The sequence below is a fragment of the Pipra filicauda genome, unplaced genomic scaffold (assembly GCF_003945595.2).
Source record: "Pipra filicauda isolate LSUMZ 115617 unplaced genomic scaffold, ASM394559v2 scaffold143_size2779998_pilon, whole genome shotgun sequence".
Lineage (NCBI taxonomy): Eukaryota > Metazoa > Chordata > Aves > Passeriformes > Pipridae > Pipra > Pipra filicauda.
In genome coordinates, this window is record NW_024103918.1 from 252,925 (window position 1) to 278,830 (window position 25,906).

Consider the following 25,906-nt stretch of genomic DNA (forward strand, 5'->3'; position numbering starts at 1 on the left):
GCATAGATGTAACAGAGAGAAATTAAGAATAAAAAATGAAGAATTAAAATGTCCTTTGCATTTGGTGGATGTGTGAAATGAAATTATTTCAAAGAAAGTTCACAGGTTTATAATATGCAGTATTTTTTCTTCATGTATGTCTATTTAAAAACAGGCCACTGGTATCAGCAAAAGTGTCTGTTGCTCAGACAAAGGCAGAGACAGAGAAGGAATCCAACACAGCTACTAACAGTTTCATTTCAAAGTGACCCCCACCTATGCCCTATTCCCAAGGAATTCTGTTTTCTACTTAGATTAAGCAAAACCAACAAGTACATACAGATTCCAGCAAAATCTTACCTCATAACAATACTGTTGAACTTTATGCAAAACTTTATTTAAGTCTTTGTTGAGCTGTTCTAGATCTAGAACAATAGTTGCATATCTCCTCTGAAACTCAATGCTTATTGGCATGGAATAGGATTTCTGTGGAAAACGCAAAGCACATTAAAGTTAATGCAGGAGTGAACATTTATAAATTTGGAACTCATCAAAAGGAACTTTCACTGGAAAATAATACTGAGAAATTTGAAATCCCAGCGTTTAATAAAAAAAAGTTAACATACAAAATATTAAAATGCAGTATTACTATTTATAATTCCAAGTGACAAGTGTGTAGGTAACAACCACGCTTTTATTCTCTTCTTAAAAGATAATCTATGGTGGTAAATGCTACAGAAGATGACAGTGGTCTGACCTGCTTATTCTCCAATAGCTGGGCATAGCTTCTCTCTACTGGTTCAGCAGAAAACTATCCTGTCAGCCTGTCAGCAAGGGAACAGTATAGGACAATATGGCCTCGACCACCTCTGCTGCAGGATGGGAGGCACATTTGGCTAGTAAGTTAGTGGTCACCTGAGGATGACTCAGTGCTACACACCTTCTGTTACAGCTAACAGTTCTGCCAAAAAAGAGAGTTACTAGAGCTTATATTTGTTAATGTAAGTATTTTGTAAGCACAGTTTCCACAAAAAGAATAAATACCAGAATACAGTACTTTTTTTCTTATACTCTTTTCAGAATATAGCTTGACATTGTTTGAGTGATATTTACGGAAATTGAAACAAAACATACAATATATTATAAAAGTTCCTCCAAAAAATACCTTTTGCAACATAAGATGGATGTACTTCTACTTCTAGCCACTAGTTTGAGATACAGGTATCTCGTACAATCAGACCTGTAGCTATAGATTTTACAGCACAAGATAAACCAAATTGCAAAGCCAAGAGCCTTCATCAGGAGGATCCTTGTCAAAAACTCAAAATCAAGGTTTCAGTTATCAGTTCAGTTCAAAGTTAAACAATCACTGAAACAATCTTCAGGGATTTACAAGTCTGAATACCAAATTAACAGGGCTTTAAACTAACACCATAATTTCAGAATTCACTGGAAACTAGCATAAATTTGACACACTTCCTGCAGCTCTGGAACACAGGAAAAAAATTGTAACTTTCAGACCTTCTCCAATGATCAGCTTCCCTAGAGCAGAGTAGACTACTCCAGGCTAACCGTGAAAGCTGCAGACAATTGTGGATTCCCTATCAGGAAAGGTTAAGGGCATTCTATGGTAGTGATGGTGAAAGGAATATTTCTCAGCACCAGCACTGTTTCTGATCCAAGATCTGGAAACAGGGACAAACAGCTGAACCGTTAGAAAAAAGATGGATTGGCTTTCAGTGGATGGAAACAAGTAACACCTCTGTCTGTCACATCTAGATGCTTCTCTGAAACAACCAGCATTACCTCTACCTTGTCTTTATTGCAGATCAAGTGAAAAAATGAACTGTCCATCCTTTTATTTGTATTTGTTTATCCAAATGTTTACTGTTTTATGTACATGGTAATTTGTTTATAGCCTGCAACCCTGACTTGTATAGTGATGTCAAAAAAATGAAATAGAAAATGTGCAGTTTTATGCATTAATAGCTCCTCTGAAGGCATCTCATGAGTTGTGTAGATTAATTATTATTGCCAAATAATAATGGACTACATTCAGTATCTGTTCTAATTTTGGTCAGTTCCATTTATTTCTATATTGAATCAGTCATTAAAAAAAAAAAAGTCTTAATAAAAGGATTACTTTAAACCAAACAGTGGTTTTACTCTAACAATTATCAAATCACAATTGTATGAATTATTATCGAAGTCTGACAAAGTCTACACCTGAACGAACTCAAAGGATTTGATTTTATTCACTTTTGGGTATGCTATTGATGTTGAAATGTATTTGGGCTAGAAAAAGATTCTTGTTCAAAGGAAATATATTTTAAAGGAGAAACAACACATATACAGTGGCACAAATGTAGATGGGATTGCCAAGGGACAAAGAGGATTAGAAGACAGGCTAAGAATATGGCCCAATAGGAAGGTATCACATCCTCTATTTTTATCAGTGCAGCCTTGAATAGTAACAGAGGTTGTTTTATGATTGCTGGTTTACAAAGGAAATAGAGCAGGGAAGAATTTCAAAAGTATCTCTAAGTCCTTATCCAGGCTACAAGTGACCTAAAATATATCAAATTTAATGTTTATTTCTAGATTCCTTTCTTCCCCATTGCTCTTTTTTGCTCTTTCAATTTTGTGGAATAAGAAGACCAAGAAAAATAACAATACAGTTAATTTATGATTTAGTAGCTGAAAGATGCATTAACATCTGGGTTCTCGTCAAGAGGAAGGCTACTGTCATTCCTATGATTTCCTTATCTATGCAAAAGTACCAATATCTAAGAAAAAGCAAAATTTTTTTTATTTTAAGAAGAGTTGGTAATTTTTTCATTATCACAGTTACAGGTTGCAATGGTATGTTTTAATCTACTTCTCTTTGCATCTCCTTTAGTTACTAACACGCAAAATTACAATACAAAACATTTGATGCACAAGAAAAATAATGTAGTAACTGAAATGACGACAAGGTTCTGAAGGGCTTCATCACAGCACAAAACAAGATAATTACAGAGACATGGGGATGGGGCAGTAGGAAGCAGAGTAACAGAATGCACATATGCATATGATCGTTGAAGAGGCAAAATCAGAAATCTTACCACAATCAATCAAAACCTTCAACATTCAATATTTTACATGAAAAAAGAAGTCAGCGTTTTGGTTTCAAGAAATAAAAGGGACTCCTCTTCCTCTCCACAAACCTTTAGCCTTCTGTCTGTACGCTGCAGAGACAACAGCCTGAATGGGCGCTGGCAGAAGGTTGAGACTGATATCTTTCTGCTTTCAAGTTGATTTATAGCCACGGGTGGTAGACAAGGCATTCTTATCATTTTGATTTACTGACTGCTGATTAGATAAAGTTAGCAAGAAAAACTATTCTGCTGCTAATTATGCTGTAGCTGCTCTGGTACTGTAATTTTAAATGCTGGTCACGGGCACTCAGAGCTTTACATAGAAAATCTCTGAAATGAGTAATTGTTTTAGTCAGAAAGCTAAGAAAATAAGCATCTAACATCTGCAAAGTAATATTATGATGAATGTCTTACCAGACAAACTTGTACCCCACGTTCTCAAAGTACATAGTATTTCCTTACTTTATGTGTCAAGTGACAAGTGCTATCCTGATATTAACATTAATCAGTTTCCAAACGCTTTCAAAGGAGAATCATATTTCAAACTACTGACCTCTCTGACTTGTCTTTAAAAAAATAAAAAAAAAATTTCATGTTATAGGAAGCAATCAAATACAGATTTTATCTAGACTCTACTTCTAATTGTATCTATTTGCATCAGCTGTTAAAGCATATCCTGTTTTAAGAATTGAAAAGAGAACATTCTCACCAGCTTTTCTGCTTCTGTATTCATCTCTCTCAATTGTTTGATGTGTTCCTTCTTGATCATAAGGATTTTCGATAACCTGGTCTAAAACAAAGGAACTATTTTTAGAATGAATAGGTCCTTAAGCAGTTTCAAAATGCCATAGAAATTAAAGATAAAAAACCATATGTGTTTCTTTCATAATTTAAAATTTATTTCTCAGTTGTTCATCAAGTTAAGATGCAGAAATTAAAATTAATCAGAATTAAATGATGGATTTTCTAGATATTTTTAAAGCATTTCCAAGTGCCATAAATTGATGAGTTCTAAAATCCGTCAGCTGAAATTCCCTCTAGGAAGGCTAATATAATTTATGGCCAGCAAGGGGCTGAAGAACCTTCTTTTTTTTGGTGGGTCTTTTTTCAGCCTGAAGGAGAGCAAAGGGTGTTATGGTCATGTACTAAAATTAATATCACTCACCTTATCACACCTTTTTTCACACAGGTCTCAGCCTGTTCTCAGCTGTGCCCTCTACTGAGCTCCAGCCCTTTGTGTAAACTCTTGCAGTAAAACCTGGTATAGGGATTGGGTCTGCTTTATACAGAACAATTCTGGCTTTCCATTTCCCTTTTTCATAATGGGAATACCCTGTATACCCTGCCCTTGGTACCTAGTAGGCTGAAGTGGAAATCACTGGGAGGGCTCTCAAACACACACATCACTCCTAGAACTATTCACACTTGAGGGCCCCGAGAGAAATCCTCACTCCACTACAACCAGCAACAGTTTTATTACTGATGTAAACAGAGCCAAGATTTCAGGTTTCATAAATTCCAAAGGGGTTAAACTGCATCCTAGTAGTAAAACACGTGACTGGGAGAAATAGGAACCTCTAGTTCAACATATATCTGACTCACGTATAATCCCTTTTGTTGATTTTCAAGTTCAGTCTTAACACAGCCAGGTTGCTTGCCCTCACAAATTGTAATAGAAAATTTTTCCAGGACCTCTTCCAGCTGTTGAGGAATATTCTGGGAATTTCTATGCTAAATGCATTCTTTTTCACTTCATAGCAATTTGTTCCAAATTGCCAAACAGCCAAAGCTGTTTTTCAGCTAAATATAGCTCTCCCTCCTTATATTTATCCCTGTTCATTCAGAGACAATAAAAGCATCTCTTCTCCACTGTTCTTTCACTATACTAATCACAATACAATCCCTTCCAGACTCCACTCCCATACAAACTTCTTCATCTCCTAAATTTTTGTGGCCCTTTCTGTATATTTTTATCCATTCACTGTTATCTTTCCTGGTTGTGAGCACAGGAAGTCTGTACCAGTATTCTAAATGACACACCTGTAAACTAAATCTGTAAAATGGCATCAATACTTCTCTCTTTCTACCACAAATATTTTGCCAGATGCATATGATGAACTGATGACGAGCCATGGTCAGAGTCACAGGCAATACTGCATTGGTTGTCACCCTCCCTATTACAGCTGCTCATTTCTGTCCTTGTGCTGTCCCCCAATGTCTGTGCTGAGCCACCACCTGCATTTTTTGCACTTTGAATTTTGCATGAAGAACCCAATCACGGAACCGATAATGACAAACCAATAAATTTAAAAAGGCAAGAAAGGTTTAAAGTTGTTACTTGTGAGATGGATTATCTCTCTGAAAACGCTTCTAACACACCACACAAGTGCTCACGTTGCCAGTAAAACACCTGGGAGGAAGGAAAGCACTGTTCACCATCTGCCACTGCTGCCAAAAGTTACTTGTCAAGCTTTGCTGTTGTCACCATCCAGCAATTGCCTAGCAAGTTTTCTCCTTCATGAAGTTGTTGAGTCCCCAAATTAAGCAGAATATATTATTTGCTCCCCAAATTTGCAAGGCATTCATTTCTATGCTTTACTTCCACTTTGAGGTCCAGACATACTCGAGGATGCATAGCCCTAGTTGTCCAGCTGATGAGCTTGGATTTTATATTATATTCATCCTATTCCCAGATATATTACAGATATATAATCAAGATAATCTGATTCTTTCTACAAGAAACTCTGACCTTTCACTGTATCTATCATATCCACCAACTTTCTCTCAGAGGTACATTTTATTAATTAGACTCCCATTTTCATTTGCCAGTGTCATCTGTGAATGCTTTCAATCTATCCCTATTTTCCTTGAAAAATTCTTCTATAACAGTTCTATTTTCAGCATAACTCATCCTGTTTATTCTTGTAAGTAAAGAGTATTTTATTTACTCATTAAACCAGAAACAAGTTTTTAGTACAATGCTTTTCCACATTAAGAAAGATGAAGGAACAATCCTACCAGTATGTTTAGATTTGTACTTAAGATTTCATTTTTTAGTCAGAAAATACAAGCATTTCAAAATGAAGTGCATGATAACTCACTACGCAGTGTTTTCAAAATTTTCATCAGCAGAAAATGGTCAAAAATCCAGTATCAATTTTCAAGCTGTTCCTCCTGCATTTAAGCTGGGAAGATCCCTGTTTTCCCCACAGTGATCAGGCAGACACCAGGTCACTGTTCTGCCCGTGCTGCATTAAAACACTCCCTCTACTGGACACGCAGCGACCCACTGAACATCTGCTTTGTCCTAGAGTGCTTCCTTTCAAATCGAATTTTTTACCCCAAAACAAAAAAACAAAGAAGGCAAGAAGAGGAGAAACATCCCAAAACCAAAACCAAAAAAACCCTCCAGCTGAGCGCTTGGAAAAACATCCTCCAAATTTGTTGACTAGAATGTAAGAATGTAATCTATTGATTTTGACCTGCTCATATAGCTTATGAAATATTTAAGGATACATTATATATTGAACTAAGTATGAAAGACTTCTTTTAAAATTTATTACTCATTTATTGTTGACTTTATTCTTAATATCATGTTAAATTTTGAGCCAATCTTCTCCTAACACACGTCTGTCCACAGTAAAACCCAGAAACTCAGTCTCTGATATCAAACTGTAAACATATAGGAATTAATATAAAGATTTAGAAAGAACAACGATTAAAATAGTTGTTACAAGTCCCAATATTTGCTTACAACTGCAAGTTATATGTAAAGTGAATATCCCTAACGTTTATTTGTAAGTGTCTGCACGTGATTTTGGATACACTTGCTTTTCTTTCAAATTAATTTCAAAATCTGTAAAAGGGAACTAGGGGGCTGAGTTGAAATCTTATTAAAGGTGTGCTGCATTTTTTCTGTTTTGTCCAAAATTTTTCCCATAAAATTGTTTCTTCATGGTCTCATAAATAACTTGCAGTAGTTCTCCAGTAGTTCTTCAAATCAAACATTTTCTGATCATTTACTTCCTGACTCACCATTAAATCAGAAAAAGGGCTTTAACTTCTTTTAGGTATCACTATATAAGAAAGGCTAGAACATCCTGAGCAGTAGCCTTTAACATAAAAATACATCTGGTCTGGTGAATGCAGTGCAATCAATAATCAATATTCACCAGTCTCATGTATTTCACAACATCAAATTCCAGTACCTCCTTAAACTTCTACTATAAAAAACAGATGCTTAAAAATGATGCTTCAAGTCCTTCCATGAATGTTTAAGCCTCGGGATTCTTTGTCAAAAAGGTGCATAAAGTCTCAAGTTGCTCACATAAACAAATGCCAAAAACCCATGGATTGATTTTGTTCAAAATATGTTGAAAATCTTCAAGCAAAAATACATATTAATGCGGTATCTTTGTAAAATGCCACCATTTGTAATACAATCAAGAGGCCTATACTTGTAAAACTCAGATTTCTTTATAAGGAGTAAAATATACCATCAAACGTGACTGAGGAATCACACATCTTCACATTTCAAATATACAAAGTAATTGTAAAGCTCAATACACCTTAGTTGCCCAGTTTCACTGATCACAGTGACTCAAGGATAGGCTGCAGACAGTCTTTGTTTATGCTGCTAAACTATATCTTTTGTGTATTTCAATTTTTAGCATAATTAATCTTATTGCAACTATATCTATGTTAAATTTTCTTAGCTAAGCTAGATGCCAAGCCACATTTTTCAAAATAAGCTTCATAGAAGTTTTCCCTAAAAAAAAAAATTAATAGATGATTCTGTCAAATCAAATTCATTATGCTCAATGACCCAAATATTAATGTGTCATGTGAGCTACACACACAACTTTATTCTTTTGACCAATTACACAGACTTTAAAATCTGAGAGGCATTCAGCAATATTATTTCTCAGTTCTTAGTATTTTAAACGTAGGTCATTCCAATCTCCTTTGGCATGTTCAAAACTGCTTTCATTGCTAAGGAATTCAATCACTTAAGCTACGCCAACACGAGCAATTACATTCTTCCATCATCCTGGAAAGTAACTTGCTTCAGTGAATTTTGATATTCAATGAACTTCAGCTTTCTAACATTAATTGTCTACACTCTTCTGAACTGGTGTACAAAAATCATGGAGGAATTATTTCATTAAGGTGAAGACAAAAAAGTGTTTTCTTATCTATATAGCATGGTATGTTTGCTTGCAGGGAAATGAGTGCTGCTTTTCTTCTCCAACAGGATAGGACATTACATAACATAAAATATCGCATTATACAATATATGATAATGCACATGGGCAAATGTTCTTTGCACAATGCCAGTATATTTTAAATAAATAAAAGAGTCTAAACACAGTACAATGTTTGCAGGTAGAAATAATGTCTTTTTTTTTTTTTTTTTTCCAGAGCAAGTGGTAGAGCTGGGAAAAAGAAGACACATTTTTGGAGACCCCTGTGGTCTGAAGAGCGGCATATTTCAAAGGTTATGAACAAGTGAGAAAACTAAGAAGGGGCCAAGGAGGGAATAAAAACAAATCTTATTAACATCTCTTCAAAAGTTAATTTGGATATTACTGTCATAAATCAACAGAAGGTCATTTGACTGCGGAAGAATTGGCAGAATAAACACAAAAGGACAATACCACTTACCACTTGAATGAGGAATTCTACTGGAAAGCCTCCAAGTGTTTCACTATCTGTGCCCGAAATTTTGCTTTTCCACGAAGATTGTCCTAATAAAGGATCACTATCCTGTATAGGAAAAAACATTTAAATTAATAGCTTAGTTTTAGAGGGTTTTGCTAACCTTTATATCTTGCTGAATAACCTCAGAAAATTAATCTCAAAAACTGTTGAAGGTAACAGTTTCAACATGTATCAAAAAATCTTCAATGAAATGAAGATGTATCAAAAAATCTTCAATGAAATCTTCTTCTACATGAAAAAAGTAACTTACTGTAATTGGAGACTGGAGTGAAGGTGTGTATGGCAATCGGGGAGGAGTCATAAAGAACCTTGAAGGCCGTTGTTTCTGTCCGAAGGCAGCAATTGGCATGGTTTCATGAGGCTCGTTGCTCTGGAAGACAGGAAAAGGATATACCTCAAGTGTCAGATTAATTAATTTTACACACCTCTCAAAGTCTGGATGAGCCATGCCCATCCACACATCAACCAATAACACAAAAAGATTAATGTTTTCCTTTTGGTCTAGGCAGGAGCTTCAAAATCCTGTTCCACTGTTGGAGTTTTCAAAGTGTTCCAGCATCACATCAAATAAAACCTGCAGGAATATTTCCCAGAATTCTTCTGGCAAGTTGCAGACAAATTACAACTGAACAGAGGTTCAGTAGAGGTTCCAAAGTCAGATCATGACAGGGACTAGAGACTCTAAATTACACAGATTCAACACTACACAAGATACAAAAGAACATGAAGTCCTCCTAAAAGCTTGCAGTCTAGACCAGACTGTTTGGCAGGAACGATTCCTGGAGCTCGTAAACTGGTACAAAAGCCTATGAGCCAGGAAATCATCCCAAATTGTTTGACCAAAACAACATCCTCCCAGGTAGCTTCATTAGCACAAGAAGTTTCAAAATGAAGTTCAGTCAACTCTTAATAGTTGCTTGCAACTACCACAGGCCTTTCCTGACTTTTGCAAATTAAAGAGGGCCAGGTTTTCTTGAACATTTTCTGCAAATCCTGGCGGGATCCCATTGCAGAATTTTCTTTGGGATCTTACACTTCATATATTTCTTCATATTGAACTCAGGCTATTATAATAGCATGTAATAGTAGGTCTAGTAAATTATTCCAGCCTAAGCCATTATGTTTTTATCAGTAGGGTTATCCTACTCTGTAAAACGATTAACAGTAGAAGCTCATTATCCTGGAATTTCCCATGCATCTGTTACGCTTGTTTCTACTTTATGACAATACCACCTGGGTATAATATTTTTAATTAAAGCATACCACTGTAGATTTTTTTAATTTAGTTTTTTTTTTTTTTTATTACAGCTACTTTGAGAACGTGTCATTAATACTTACAAGAACTTCATAATCTGGGACTGTGTGTGTTCCAAGACCTGCCCTGTCAAAAGTCACTCTGTAGGTAGCATTAAGGGTGTCCACAGCGTCTATTTGTCCAGTGAACAGACCGTCATGGACACCTCGCAAACGCGCTTAAAAACACAACAAGAAACCAAACACTATAATGTTCTGACACCATTGAGAAAAATAGACTTAATACACCTTTTGCAAGTGATCCTTTATATGTATAGTTAAAACCCACAGATTAAATGGGAAAAAAAAACAGAAAAGCAAAAGCAAACCCAGAAAAGCAAAAGCAATAAAAATATTACCCAATTTTTTGTCAAATTTAAGTCTGCAGGTCAAATATTTCCCAAATCTAATCCTTAGCACTACACTTATGTCTAAGAAACCCCCACTGTTTAATACCCAATACCTTCTGACAGACAGATTTTGCAGGCAAAAGTCAATTTCCGGATGATTTTGCATAGCACTTCTCTCTGATCACCTCCTCTGATGACTGCATACTTAGCAAAAGACAATGTGGAACCCAGCTCAAGGATACAGCTCTAGGAGAGTGGGGAGAGGCAGTGTTGTGCACTCCTGCTCTTCAGCAAGAATCAAGGGCAATGTTGTTGAACACAAAAAAAGCAATGAACAGTAGTGGCCTGAGTGGGAGATGCTTATGTGAAAAGCATTTCAACCATAATCAGACAGTAGGGAGGAATTCAAGTTTTTATAAAATTAGACAAAACTTGAAGAATGTTTTTAACAATATTCCTTCCTCAGCTTTGTGTAAGTTTCTTCAGTAAGGCAATATTATGTTCAGCATACATGTCCAACTACAATGCAGTATCAATTGTATATCCATTTCAAAACAGGTATTTTTATATTTATGGAAAAATAAAGTTCAAGTTTTATATTAGGACAGATTTTAAACTCTCAAGCAGCACTCATTATTTTGCATTTAAGCATCTCTCTCTCTCCAGAATTTGGTAGATATATCAGACATTAAAAAACCCCACAGTATGAACAGCAGAAATAATAAACCCTACTAAGTTTGTACCTCAAAACCGTATCACTGTTTTAACTAACACTAGCTAAACCTCACAAGCACCTTCTCAATGAACTAACAAAAAACCCGTACAATTTTTTATGTCCTACATTTAATTTAATTACGTGCACTTTAATGTATTATGGCTTACTAAAAATCTTTGCAAAACATTTGGCTGCTTTTTTGTTTGTTTCTAAGAAATTACCTGTAACTTTTGTTCCTATTACAAGCGGTAATGGAATTTCTTCTGGAAGATCTTTGAACTGTGAAAGATCTGCAACTTTCCGCTGCTGCAGAAGTCTTATTTTCTGCCGTTTCTGTTTTAATGCTGACCTCTCTTCCTCAAAGAATGCAGAGGAACACCTATAATACAGTTAGGTAAAACTGTACTTAACTTCAGCACTGAAAACATACATATGCGAAGGCACATGAAATAAATAGGCACAGTTTACAAATCAGTGAGAGAAAATGAAAAAACTTGGGGTGATGTGTTCAAGGGAAAAGAATTTCATTGAATGTGTTTAGACAGTATTACTCCCCAGAATTATCACTCCTAAAATAAGAGTTTATTTAAAAATATACGAATACTAGCTGTTGCATCAGTATATCTGAAGAGTACAACTTTTTAGGATTTTTTCTGCTTATAGGGATCCACCTGGTGTCACAACAAAGCTAAAGCAGGTCCCACACCCAATCTACTCTGGATGCCAGCTCAATGCATGTGAGGAAGACGGACTGTGAGATCCCTGGCTGTCAACACTTACTGGCTGTCATAGTTTGAAGTTGGCCCCCCTGAGAGGCCGGGGGGGCTCAGAGGTGATTGGGTGCCAGGACCGTGTTCCCTGGAGAGCCAATCACCACTCATGTTGTTTGCTTCTGCTCAAAATCATATATCACAGCACCAGAAGCTGTTGGAAGTTCTGTCTTGGTTGTTTTGCTGTTGGTGTCTGCTGCGTGTAGGTGGACAAGGCCAGGGGGTGGCTGGGCTCCTTCTTCCCCTCCGGGGGGGAGAGGGGAGCCCTGTGACCCCCCCAGCTCAGCCTTTGGCTAGAGTTAGAGTCAGCATTTGGAGTGTGTGCTGTGAAAGAAGAATTTCACAGCACCTGAGGTAAGAGGGAGGAGGCCAGGCCTTCTTTCCCCCCCCCTGCAGCTGCGGGACGCTTGGGACAGTGCATAACTGAACCGAGCTGCCTGTGGCCAAGGCTAGGGGGCTTTTTCCCCCCCACTGCATTTAGGCTGGTGGGGGGTGGATTTTAAGGCTCAGCACTTGAGCAGAGCCAAGTGGACAGGCTGATAAATCAGCTCGGTGCTCAGGAGAAGAATCCCAGGCGAAATTGGATACAAGACAAGAGCTCAGGAATTGCCTGCCAAAGCTGACCGGGAACAGCTGAGAACTGACGTGGAGGAATGAAGATTCCAGGACACAGATGCTTGATAAGCTACACTACAGCAGCCTACGAACCGAGATGAGACACCGAGAGGGAGAAATCACCAGCAACAGAAGAGCAAGGACTCAAAGCTATCCTCTTGGACTTCGTGAGGAGAGAAACTGCAACGAACAACTAGAACTTGGTGAGGGGAAGTGCTCAGGAGCCCAGAACACTCCCACAGCAAATGACTGCGTTACATATCAGCCTTAAAGGCTGCTCCTGGACTAAAGTTAAAGGAGGGGCTTGAAAGGACTGACTGATAGTAATGTAATATATATATATAGCTGCCTTTAGTTTGTATAGTATTTATTTGTGTAAATAAATGTATATACTTCCCCCTTCCCCTACAGAAGCCTCTGGCCTGAAAGTTTCTCTCCGGTGTTAGAATAAATTGTGGGAAGGGGTGAGGGGAAGCCTAAAAATTGGACATTAGATTTCTAATGTGGCTTAAACTGCCACACTGGTACACAGGAGATCCCTTCCATATGTGCTTATTAGCTCAAATAAACTAACTTAGTATGAAAGGACACCAGACTCAGCACACAAAGGGGCACTTCTCTGTCTCATGTCCTTGCACCTGTGCAGAGTACAACTCAGCCCCAAAATCTCTATAACGCAAATTAACTGTTCTGAGATTGTAGTAAAAGTACAATTTTTTTTGATCTTAGGTAAAATCAGATAATCTCTAGCAGTCCCCTTCCCCATTTTGGGAGGGGAGGGTTGTTCTTAAAATGCAATATAAAAGATGGAAGACTCAATCCCAAGGCCCTTACTTGGTTTTATTCATTTTCACTTTTAACCCACTGAATAGGAATGACGCGTGAGGGAGACACTGAAAGGATAAAGACATTAAGGACTCAATCCTATCTCTCATTCTATATTAAAAAAAGGTTTTTCATTCCTGTGTCAATAAAAGAAGTAATTTTAAAAAGGCAGACAGATGCTATTGTAGGTCTGCTTAATTGCAGAAGCAGTTATTTATCAAATAATTTGCTACCTTTGTTAATTGCTTTACTGCAGTCGAATGCAATTTAAACATTTTCTGTGGAAGTCATACAGTTATATATTGATTACTGATCAATAAGAAATTCTATTTTATGAGGTTATTTTAGAAGACACTGTCAACTCAACTCCTCTGCTCGTTTCCCCTTCTACATTGCAAATTATTTTCTGATTTAAATCCCTTTAAGATCGTCCTCAGTTATTTCCCACTTAGTACTAAGCAGTCAGCTCCTATTTTCAAGTCTGCTTATTATATACTGAAACAAACATCCTCATGTTTTCTTCTGTGTACCCCTCACTGGGAGAGTTCCACAAAGCCACAGTTTCTCTTCCTTGCAGTGTGTATAAGACGACTGTAAAACACTAAGCCACCAGGATCTTGGGACCATTTTCTTTCATACTGGTCAGCAGTTTCACACTATATGCAGACATCAATTGCCTTTTATCTTATACATGTTTTCTAAGTTATAAGCTGCACAGGTCATCTGTTTTGTCCAGAGTGTCCAGTGTGAATGCAATGAGATCCTAGTCCTAAGCAAGACATGGAAAAAAAATAAGCAAGAATGAATTGAAGCTGTGAGGTCCTTTTGTCAGGTACATGCAGTAATGCACTGAAGGTTCCTGTACCAGGCTTTCCAATCACAATCACCACAAAAGTCATCATAGTCTTTGTATAGCCTGGAAACTGTGTTGTAGATTGAGCAACCATAGGTGCATGTCCCACTCACCAGTTCACCACTGAAGAGCAGAATGCGTTTACCTGGAATTGTGTATTGCCTACTGGTCCTCATCAGGAATTTAAAATATCTAGAAAGGGATATGGTAGAGAGAGAGAGGGGGTGGTGGTTGGGAGGCTTATGCAGAGCTTACTTGGATATTCTCACTTAACAAATGCTATTTGCTTCATATTTACCACTGGGGAGGAAGAGGTGTGATAAGCTTGCTGTGGGCTGTGAATATCAAGTTGCAAAATACAGGTCAGAGCTTTTCAATTCCATTGGCTAACTACAGCAAGACTACAAAAAAGGCAAAAAAAAAGAAAGCAACATAGACTTTAATATTAGTCCTTCTAATCACATCCAGAGTCTTGTATCAGAAACATGAGATGTTGTTCGACCCATGCTCTTAGAAATACAAATTCAAATGTTGATACTAATCACTGACCCTGCAAGGTCCCTACAACAGCAACTACTGTTTTGCTGCTAGCTCAGATGTTCTTAAAAATCTCTGTTCCAAATGCTGTAGATTATGGATGTAGAAAGTACTTGCAACGTATTTCTGGCTTCTCTTAAAGGAAACCTCCAACCCCACATTCCCCAAATGCATTTAATAAAGGTTATCCCATCTTTATGCCATCCTATGAAAAAATGAAGATTAAAACTATGGTACAGATCAAAACTGCAATCTCATTAATCTTCTGTAGAGACTTTCTAAGACATTGAACATTCTTCTCAGTTTTTACTTTGGTCGTGAGAATTTGAACCAACAGAGGAGTCATCATGTAGTGGCAGGACAAGCATATCTGAGCTTCAATCATATCCATCGCTATTTCACAAGCCCAATTAAGTTTAAACAGAGTACACAAGACTAACTATTACCTCTTCCTTTTCTTGGAGCATATCTTTCCCCACAGTCTACTGGAATCTTACAAGCTTTGCAGGCTCTCATGATGAATACTGCTGTGTCAATCAAACACACTGTTGATGTGTGATAGGACGTTTAAAGTAGTAGCAGACAGAAGAAAATATTACAATATATTTAAAACAAAACTTAAAAAAAAAAGAGGACAACCACGTGGACAGCTATCACAGAGACACTATTTTCCTCTGCCATCAACACTGTGGATGCAAAATGTCTTAAATTTTTTTACCCCTCATGGGGAGATATCAGTATTGACGTGGTATTTACCTTACCTCCATATGATGAGTACAGACAGAAGAAATTTCTAACGTCATAATAATGTAAAAAAATCTTTGCTCTGGAGGTAGATGAAAATTGTCTTGAAAAAGGATTCAAATTATTTAGAATAATTCAAATATTTCAAAACTAAGGCCAAAGACCAGTCACGACATCTTAAAAATGACTCCCAGTAAGGTTTTTTTTCAAATAGTAAAGAAATAAAAAGTAAACAGGAATGTTTATTTTATGTTGCTAAAAAGCAAGAACTCATGAAGTTTGATTGTTAACAAACAACCATAGAATCAGATGGGTTGGAAAGGACCTCTGAGATCATCAAGTCCAACCCTTGATCCAATCAAACTCTTCATCCAGTCAAATACTCCTACTTCAAAATTCAGACAAAACACGTTCCTGCCCATTTAGATCTGTGGTTCCTTCAGCATGAGTCTCTCTTTTTAAAGAACTAACTGTATGACATCTAAGCAAAAAAAAAAAAAAAAAATCAAAACAAAAAACACTGCCCCATGGTAAAGAAAAAAAAAAAAGGGCAAAAAAAACCAACCAAAAAAAAACCCACAACAAAACAAACTCAAAACCAGAAGGAAGTTTTCAACCTAATCATGTTAGATGGGGCTTTGAGCAATCGGATCTAGTGGAAGGTGTCCCTTCCCATGACGCTTCCTGCCCCCAGCCCTTGTTGGAACTACATGATCTTTAAGGTCCCTTCCAACCCAAACCATTCTAAGATTCTATGAAGTTTTATCAGTGATCCAACAGACTGCTGAATGAGGTGAGCTGATCTATTACAGAGGTACCCACTTTTGGCAAAAGAAAATTACTTAAAAATTACTCAGATGAGTAAGTGATGATTTAACCTCTAAATACACAATTTCCCTCTCAGAAGGAAGAATGACAATAGAAGAATGAAACGCTATCTCAGTTAAGCTCAAATGACATGAACATCTTTCCAAGAGGAGCTGTTTTTAAGTTGGCTCTGCTGCCTTCCCGTGACTGACAATTTTTACTTATGTCAAGTTGTTTATAGGTAGAGATGATGAAATGGTCTTCACAGGCAAAATATAATCTGATTCAGTACAATTCTCTATGAAATGGATTCAGTGCTTTAGTGTTTGCAAACAAAAGGCTGCTTTATTTATGAAACACTTCTTACACTTTTTTCTCCTGATCTTACACAATGACAGGGATGATTGAGTTTGGAAGGACCTCTGGAGGTCATCTGCTCCAATCCCTCCACCAGAATCACTTACAGGAGGCTTCTCAGGATCATGTCTAGAAAGCCTTGGAGGACCTCTAAGGACGGAGATCCTACCGCCTCATTTGTGCCCATTGCCTCTTGTGCTGTCTCCAGATAATGCTGAAAATAGCCTGGCCCTGTCTTCTCTATGCCTTCCCTTTAGACATTCACTCACAAAGATGAGATCCTCCCTTAGCCTTCTCTTCTCTAGGCTAAATCGCATAGATTCTGTGAAAAGGCTGAACTGAATCAGTGGGTTTCAGAATTAAAAATTCTAAACTATAGAAAAAACTATGCCCTTCAGTCAATTCTAGCTTCTTCTCTACAATGTCCAATATTTTATGTGTGACTTTACCTTTTCTCTGTTTTGCTAACCAAGCCAGGAAAAGCTGAGGATCTACAAAACAGTTTAAAAATAATAATAATAAAATCACTGAGATGAAAACGTGCAGTTGTTTTCCCCATGAAGAGCTAGTCATAGGCAGAATAAAACCTTAGTGAAAAATTGGCTGGTCTTCCATGCCAGGAAGCACTGCAGCATAGAAGATACAATAACAACTTCAACACATCCTAGCTTGGGCACTCAGTTATCTAGAGTGTGAAGAGAACATTTCAAGTATGGGCTCCTGAGAACTTCATGGACTGGACACGTGCCTATAAGGAATGGGGCAGGGGAGAGGGGGGTGCTCAGAAAACATTTCAATAAAATGAGTATGTTTTAATACTCTTAAGTTATTGTTTTGTTTTATCACTTGAATGCAAAATTACTTTAAAAGGAACAATTCCAGTAACATCAAAACTACATGTAGTAAGTCAAAAAGAAAGAAAGAAAAAGTTACCTCCGTGGTTTTCCCATTAATCGTCTGATTTTACCCCATTCCACTCTTGTCAATTTTCTGGTTTTCAAAGTTGGAAAAGATTCTTTCAGGCATATACAGAAGTCATTATCTCCTTCAAATAGTGGCCTGTTGAAACATAAGTGGTCCTATCTTAACTGCACTTAGTAAACTTTTGTCAGGAGATTCCAAAAAACATCCATCATAAGAAATACATTGAAAACAAATAGTATAAATTAGTTCCATACACAAGACACTCCTAATTCGAAGAACAATTTTAACCTGAAATAAATTCAACTGAAAACAAACCCAGAAAGTTTCCAGGACAATTGGTCTCTTTGAGCATTATCACTGATGTTTAAAAATGCTCCTATCTCTTGTTACCAAAAGGAAACATATGTATTCATCCTGCTTTGTAACATCCATAAAGGCACCAAAGGAAACTTTAGCAAACCTAGTGCAGTGTGACGAGGATACTGCAACACACTGAAGGAAACCATAAAGATATAGTGAGGTACTGAGAATAAAGGGGAGAACAATGTGACACTGAGAAAGACCGTACCTTTTTTCATCAATTCACTCAATTGTAACCCAGATTCTCAACAGAGGGTTCCAAAATACAGGAAATTGAACCAACTCTTCATTCTCTGGAGCTGTACAGGTGAGACTTTTATTGTATCATACCATGACTCCATGATGAAGCAGAGGATCGGTATTAGAGAAGTGACAGCTCAGAGAACATACCTACACAACTTACAAATTTCTCTTTGATGCTATGACCTGCCTGTATCTCTGTTTTATGACTGCCTTTACCTTTGTAGTACCACATCCTTCTTAGGCTGAAGAGACAAGGGAGCAGCAACAGATATGCCCATCTAATAGAAGGTTAATCATTAAAGACTACGTGCAACTGAAATAGATCTCACCCGGAGAGAACAAAAGAATAACTGAATCCTAGATAAAGCCACTTTTCTCCACTCTCTGCTGGGTACAGGGGTTTGGAGGGGAATATTCCCAAGCACAGAACAAAGAGGATCTTGGAAGCAACACTGCTTTCAAGTGAGTGTCTGGGGTGGCAGGAGAGAGGAAAAGTTCATGGAGATAAGGAGACTTGGGCAAGAATGGAAGAGAATAGTTTTGCAATAGAAGGATCTGCAGCTGTGGCATGAAGTAAAAAGGAAATCACAAAGAATGATCAATGAGGCTCAGGAAACAGGCAAGGAAACATATACAAGGGTTTCATTTGATCCATATTTATTGATGCTACTATAAGATATCTGTATAAAAAACAACTGCTTTGAGTTTTTTCTCCTTTGAGAAACATAATCTGATTGTTTTTACTATCACTTGTCCCTAAGGAGGCAAACCCACAGCATCCACAAGATTGGAAGCTCCAGAAAATGTGGTGTAAGCAAGGTGTAGGTGCATCTGCTTCCGAGGGCCTATGATCTCACTGCAGTAGTAAGTATGTCTTAAGAAGTCTCTGCATGTCTTAAGTCAATGGAACTTTACAGAAAACAGTCCTTTGCAGCAGTATAGAGAGAATCCTACCGAAACAGCTTGAATAATCTAATACCCACTGATGATAGATGTAGAGATATTATATTTTAAAAACTTACAGTAGACATGGCACTTAAATTGATTATTTCAATTTTGGATTAGACAATTCGATTAAAATATTCTGAGACTTGTACAGTGAGCCATATTTTGTCAGCTGACAGTTCTATGGTTTAAAGTTTAAGTTTTTCATTAAGTCTGGATCATATCACTCAAAACAACATATATCAAAGTTTTTCTTCCAAAGATATGAAGTCTCTTAGTAAACAATATTACAATATCTTAACATGGTCATATCTTACAAGTCCTACAAGCTGTATTTGGTTTGTGTGGCAAGGTTTTGGTAGAGGGACGCTGCAGGGGTGGCATCTGCCAGAAGCTTCTCCTATATCCAACAGAACCAATGCCAGTTGGCTCACAGATGGAGCCACTGCTGGCCAGGGCTGAACCAATCTGATGGTGGTAGAACCTCTGGGATAACAGTTAGGAAGGGGAAAAAAACCCTGAACAATTGCAGCAGGACAGAGGAGTAAGAATATCTGAGAGAAACAGCTCTGCAGACACCTAGCCAAGGTCAGTGAAGGTGGTGCTCCAGGTGCTGGAGCAGAGAAGACCATGGTGAGGCAGCTGTGCCCCTGCAGCCCACGGAGGTCCACCATGGAGCCACCTGCAGCCCCTGGAGGGCCCCACATCAGAGCAGGTGGATGCCTTAAGGAGGCTGTGAACCCCTGGGAAGCCCACACTAGAGCAGGCTCATGGCAAAACCTGTGGACCCATGGAGAGGAGCCCACATTGGAGCAGGTTTTCTGGTAGGACTTGTGACCCCATGGGGGACCCACAGTGGAGCAGTCCATTACTGAAGAAGTGCACCTCATAGATGGGGGCTACACTGGAGCAGTTTGTGAAAAACTGCAGCTCGTGGAAAGGACTCACATTGAAGAAGTTTATGAAGAACTGTGAACCATGTGAGGGATGCCACACTGGAACAGGAGAAGAGTGTGAAGCTTCCTCCCTCTGAGCAGGAAGGAGCAGCAGAGACAGCATGGGATCAACCGACCACAACCCCCATTTCGTGTTCCCCTGTGCTTCTGGGGGATAGGAGGTAGAGAACTGGGAACAGAGCTCAAGAAGAAGGGAGGAATGGGGGTAAAGTGTTTTAAGATTTGGTTTTATTTCTCATTATCTGACTCCGATTTTATTGGTAATAAACTAATTTCCCCAAGTCGAGTCCGTTTTTTACATGACAGTAACTGGTGAGCAATCTCTCCCTGTCCTTATCTCAACCTATGACCTTCCTGTTACATCTTCTCTCCCCTGTCCACCTGAGGAGGGGAGTGACAGAGCAGCTTTGATGAGCACCTGGCATCCAGCCAAGGTCAACCCACCACACAAGCACACATTGATAACTCTCAAAGAGGTTTTCAGAATTACCTGCTAAACTCAAATTCTAGTCTACTGACAGGCCTGAAGTTTCACAGGCAATTATTTAAGAATAAACTAAAAGTTCTTGGACCGTTGTAAACATCATAATTAAAAATGTCACATATTAAAATTACTACTAGAAATAAGTAAGGTTTGGGGTTTTTGTTTATTTTTTTCAAATAAGGAGGGAAAATGGCATGCAAAGACTACTTCTTTCAAAGGAATTAAACTCTACAGATGATGAATTTAAAACTAACTAAAATGGACGTGTAATTTTTCCACTTCTGATGAATATATGCCAGAATGTTTTTCTGTTGCTATGACTGCCTTCCCAGTTAAGGAAAACAGCTACAGCAATTGTGATTAAAATAGGAAGGAAAAACAGTAATTATTTTGTTTGTACATTCTGGAAAATAATGCTTGTTAACTCCAAAGCCTTTCTTTAGAATACTGATTACTAGTTTTTCATCCATTAGTCAATCAGTGTAAATTTTAAGATTCCATTCAATAATGATTTTTACATTTCAGAATTTTTAGTTTTTCATGACTATGATAAATTAAAATGGTTCTTTTAAACAATTTACACCACTGTGCTAGTGCTGTTAAGGTTAAAAATGCCACGGATTCTGACGCACAAATTGCAGAAACAGTCTAGGAAATATATTAAGAGATCCAAGAAGGATGCTGATATCTAGAGAAAAGCTGAATAGTCACAGCCTGGAGCTTTGTTAGTGATCACGGTAAAAACAGGATGATGGGGAAGAAATATCCAATATCAACATTTACCCCTTTTAGGGAAGCAGCACCTTATGAAGAAGCAGACACCTTCCTATCTCCCCTGTATAACACTGATCCAATGGTTCAAAGAAGTCTAAGTGTTCTGATAACTTCGTGCTTCAGATGCTAAAAACATTATGAATAAAATCTTGTATCAGGTAGAGGCAGATGTGACAAAAAAGAAAATTATATCCATGAAGGAAGACTTTCCACAGACAACTTCCCAAAGTTGGTAGTTCCAAAGAACTACCCACATACATTGTTCATGATAAAAAAGATTAAAAAAACCCAACACCAAAACAATGATATAATTTTCAGTAACTAATAATTTAGAATAAACTTTGAAGTATTTAACCAATATATGGAACTACGCAGCTCAATTTCAGAAAATGACTTTTTTCTATACTAATAAGAGAGAATTATATAAAGCAGACATACTTATCTATATTTGAATAGAACCATTCATATATGCACCACTTGTGAGCTTTGGGAAGTTTGAGCAGGTTGCGAAGCCGTAAACCGATCTTCTGTGATACTTTCTTTTCTGGTGTTGACATTGTTGTACTAAACTTCTAGGTAGGGAAAAAAAAAAAAAAAGGAAACGGTTAAACACAGCCTAATATTTTTCAGTATTCAAATAACCAAGCCAGATTTTCTTGATAAAATTTTGCACATTAATAATTGCTACATTTTAATAGCACGTATTGTTTCGTGGCAATTTTTCTGTTGCAGATCTATAACAACCCTTACTGCATTATATCAGCAATGCAATTAAACAGAGCAGAAGCAGACAGCAAACTTCAGCAGGATCAATACAATCGATGATATCTATACAAGGCTCTTTTAATGGAAACATTTTCCAGCACTGAAAACTACATTATTGCTAACAATAGCATGGCACTAAAATACCTGCAGACTTCCAAACCTTCAGGCACCACTGAACACTGTCTCAGGTGAGCATACATGATGTTGCTCAGATGCCAGCAACAGCAACTGCCTCATTTGCACTGGGGCTTCTACTCTTGCTCGCTCTTCTTAAGCCGAGGATGAAGCTAGCACAGGAATATAATACAGCCAAAGCTTTGAGTGGAATGTCTGCTTTTTAAAAAACTGCAAGAGAAACTAGCATGGACATAAGAAATCCAGTTCAAACTACATTTGGAAGCTATTTCACAGACTGCAGAAAAGACACTGTCTTAGATTGCATGCATAATACATAGGCCTGTGTTTAAACAAGACCATAGAAAAATAATTCTGTAGTTTTGTTCCAGCAATGGTTGTCTTAACTGACAGAAAGAAAAACTTATTTGCAAAAAATAACAGCTTTTTGAGACTATTAGTTTAACTGGGTCCCCATGCCAACATCAGTTGTTATTCTTCCCCAAACACTCAAAAGTATTTTGGCCTTTAGCAGCAGCAATGATAGGATAAAGCATAAGGTAGGCACCTTGCTGGCTCCTGCTACACTAGATACAGGTCCCCTTTCTCCCACTGGAACTCCAGGAAACAAAGCCTAGTGGGACAGCAAGATCTGCAAACTATGGCAGCTGCAGTCCCTTGCAAATATTTATCCAGCAATCATTGGATCTCCTGAACCAGACATTTAAGCACAAACTAACTGGGTTTAGAACATTACCCAAGTCCTCCTACTCTTACAAAGTCATGGTAACGAAGAGAAATGTCGTGGTCCTCCTCTATGGCCAAATGGACCCAGCAAAATGGCGAGTGCTAAGTCTTCCCCATTCGACACTGCACACGCAGTCCAGAAGGCAAATAAGACCAGTGTTCAAACAGTGCTTTTTCAGTGAGGTAAATTCAGGCTCATAAGGTGATGGTATAGAGAAGTGATTTGGATGACAAAGGTATTACAGAGCCAATTAATTGAGACTAAGAGATGTTGCCCTGTCTAACATAGCGAATAAAGGCTAAAAGATATTAACAGCTGTTCTTTCATGCTGTATCAAGGAGTAGACAATCAAGTGGAGAAGCAATAAAACAAACTGTTTGAACTGGAGTACGTTACCATTACAGGATCCAGAAGGTACAGTGGTATAGATGGCCATAAATACACTTAAGCCATAAATCTACAGCAAGTTCCTAACTGCTGAGATGCATTAAGTCCTATAGCAGCCTTCTAAATGATGTAGTCAGTGCAACACACATAGTCAAGTTTTTAAGTGAAGCTGAATAAATTTATGTTGACTACAGGATACGATTGTTTGCAGGAGCATGATGGGCAATTAGTCTGGAATCCTTTCTAGCCCTGCATGTTCATATCCAGGATCACAAAGAACAGGTACTCCCATAAACAAACTGAGGAAACCAGTTGTAAGGAAGAAAAATATTCATCTGTTTTGAATTGCGGCTTACTCCCAGCAATAGCTTTCCTCACAAGAACATTTGTAAGCCAAAAATGTAACTTAAAAAGCAAATCTATTCTAATTTTCAACTAACACAGGTAGGTTTGTTCCCTTTTTTGGTAAAAATATCTCCATACATGTAGGTACCTGTGGAACCATCGCAACCTTCTGATTTCTTTTGGGTGACCTTGTGTTTATTTGTCTGTCATCTTCTTCGCAGAAGAGTCGACTCCGTTTTGAATTTCTGAAGGGCTGTACGTATCAAAATTAAGAATGAATTGCAAGGAAGAAAACTTGATTTCTCTGTTCATGCACAAAATTCACAGTGAGGGAGACAAAATGCCTTTTCTCTTGCCACCTATTGGTTTTAAGGCACATGGTACACAACAAATAGTGCCTCCCAGCAGTTAGAGATCTCAGGATTGAGAGAAGGAGTTCAAGACTCCAAGCTTTCCAATGCTAACTATAACCCATTACTATACTGCTGGCCCAGTTTCACAGAAGTATTTAGAACTTAACTCCCACTTGTTTCCATTAGAGTTAGGTGTCTAAACACTTGTGTATACAGGATTGCTTTGGTTATAAGTACATCTGTTTGTTCTAAATTTCAGGTCAAAACCATGGTTTATTCAAACAGTGGATTTGGTTTATATGTTCTCAGTAAAAACATTAGCTGCATATAACTTTTTGCAAGGATTTCTAATGAGCCTAATAAATTGCTGTGGGTTTCTTGTATTTTTAATTCATTGAAGGTCCCTACACTGCAAAATGTTAAGAAGCTGAAGTCTGAAGAAACTAAAGCTTGAATAAGTTATGTGAAAATATCAGAAAAGAGAAGAATCTAGAATTTAAATTTTGCTAACTGAAATTAACTTGTGTGCTAAGATGTTACAACTCAGAGAGAATTAGAAAGCTGAGTGAAAACAAGAAACCATATTGTAAATGTGCCATAAAAAATATGTTTAGTTATTCCTCAACATTTTACCCTATGACAAAAAACTTGTGCCTTCAGTGAGGACAAAAGAGTAACCTATGACTGGCTGTTAGTGCTGAGGGGAAGCAGCTTTTCCCTCCAGGACTTTGTGGCCCAGCACAGGAGACAGCCACCACTGAAATGGATCTCCTTTACAGAATCCCAAAACTGCACTCTGTGGTATTCCTTGCACTTCAAACTACTTACAAAGGTGACAAGTAAAGGCAGAACAAATGCAGATTTGACTTCTTTCAATATAGAGGGTGAAAGTGCTGCAAATTGATACGGGGTATGAAAACTGTAACACCAACAAAGTGAAGAATACTGATAACAAATATAAGTCCCTCACAGGAGTCAGAAACAAAATAAATCAACAAAGTGAAATAAAACTTCACTATTAAGCATTTACACTTAAGAAAGATATTTAGTAAGTTTGTAACCAAATCATTATGATCCAGATCAAGCAAACCGTTTTACAACCCTCAACAGGAATTGCCAAATTCTATTCCAATAAACTATCCAAAATGGTAAGAGTGTTTCATCATTCTGGACTGTCAGTGTCTCACACAAGAGCATCACTTAATGTACTACTAGATGCCACTCAGATATTTTGATTATTTGCAGAGCAGGCAAGCATGACAGTTTTCAAATAAACAAACTGTTAAAAAAATAATTTTAATAAAAATCAGGTGATAGTTGGCAAGTGGGTCTCAAATACTGTAGTAGAAGGTGGCACCAGGAGTATGGGAGAACAATCTGCCTAGCAACTGAGATGGTATTTCATATACTCTCCAGAGTGTAAAAATGAAAGCACGCAGTGTTACACATGTAGACAAACCAGGTGCAATAAAGCTGGTGGCAAAACCAAACCAAAATCCCATAATTTTCTAAGGCAGAGGAGGTTGAGAACAGTCAAGAAAAGCTTGATTGTGATACAACAGGGAAAGAATATTTCAAAATATTTCGAGAAGAGAGAGGGAAACTGTCAACCCAAACACCAGATATGTCCTTGGCAGCTGCAGGCTCATTTCATATCCCCACCCCAAGGCTGTTCTTTAATGTAAGGCCTCCTATGAGACTTCTCAGAACGCCACACACCTCACTGACATTCCTCTACTTTTATTAAAATCTACTCCCCAGAAGGCACAATGATGGAAGTGCATTATGATGTTTCCCCTTCCTTT

The 25,906-nt window shown here is 37.7% G+C and overlaps 1 protein-coding gene across 2 annotated transcripts in view; it reads right to left on the minus strand.

Annotated features, from left to right (window-relative positions):
• The window catches only part of LIN9 (lin-9 DREAM MuvB core complex component), a 40,276-nt gene that overhangs the window by 3,029 nt on the left and 11,341 nt on the right, over nt 1-25,906 (minus strand). Inside the window, exons 4-12 of one of the 2 annotated variants that reach the window (XM_027712933.1) lie at nt 23,897-24,001; nt 21,828-21,961; nt 17,637-17,762; nt 11,417-11,574; nt 10,176-10,309; nt 9,088-9,207; nt 8,781-8,882; nt 3,826-3,906; nt 340-465 (exon numbers count right to left, since the gene is read on the minus strand). In XM_027712933.1, coding sequence (XP_027568734.1) covers nt 340-465; nt 3,826-3,906; nt 8,781-8,882; nt 9,088-9,207; nt 10,176-10,309; nt 11,417-11,574; nt 17,637-17,762; nt 21,828-21,961; nt 23,897-24,001 — 1,086 coding nt within the window. Of the gene's footprint in view, nt 1-339; nt 466-3,825; nt 3,907-8,780; nt 8,883-9,087; nt 9,208-10,175; nt 10,310-11,416; nt 11,575-17,636; nt 17,763-21,827; nt 21,962-22,298; nt 23,810-23,896; nt 24,002-25,906 lie in introns of those variants that run through there. The other variant, XM_039378679.1, reaches the window with a different exon arrangement.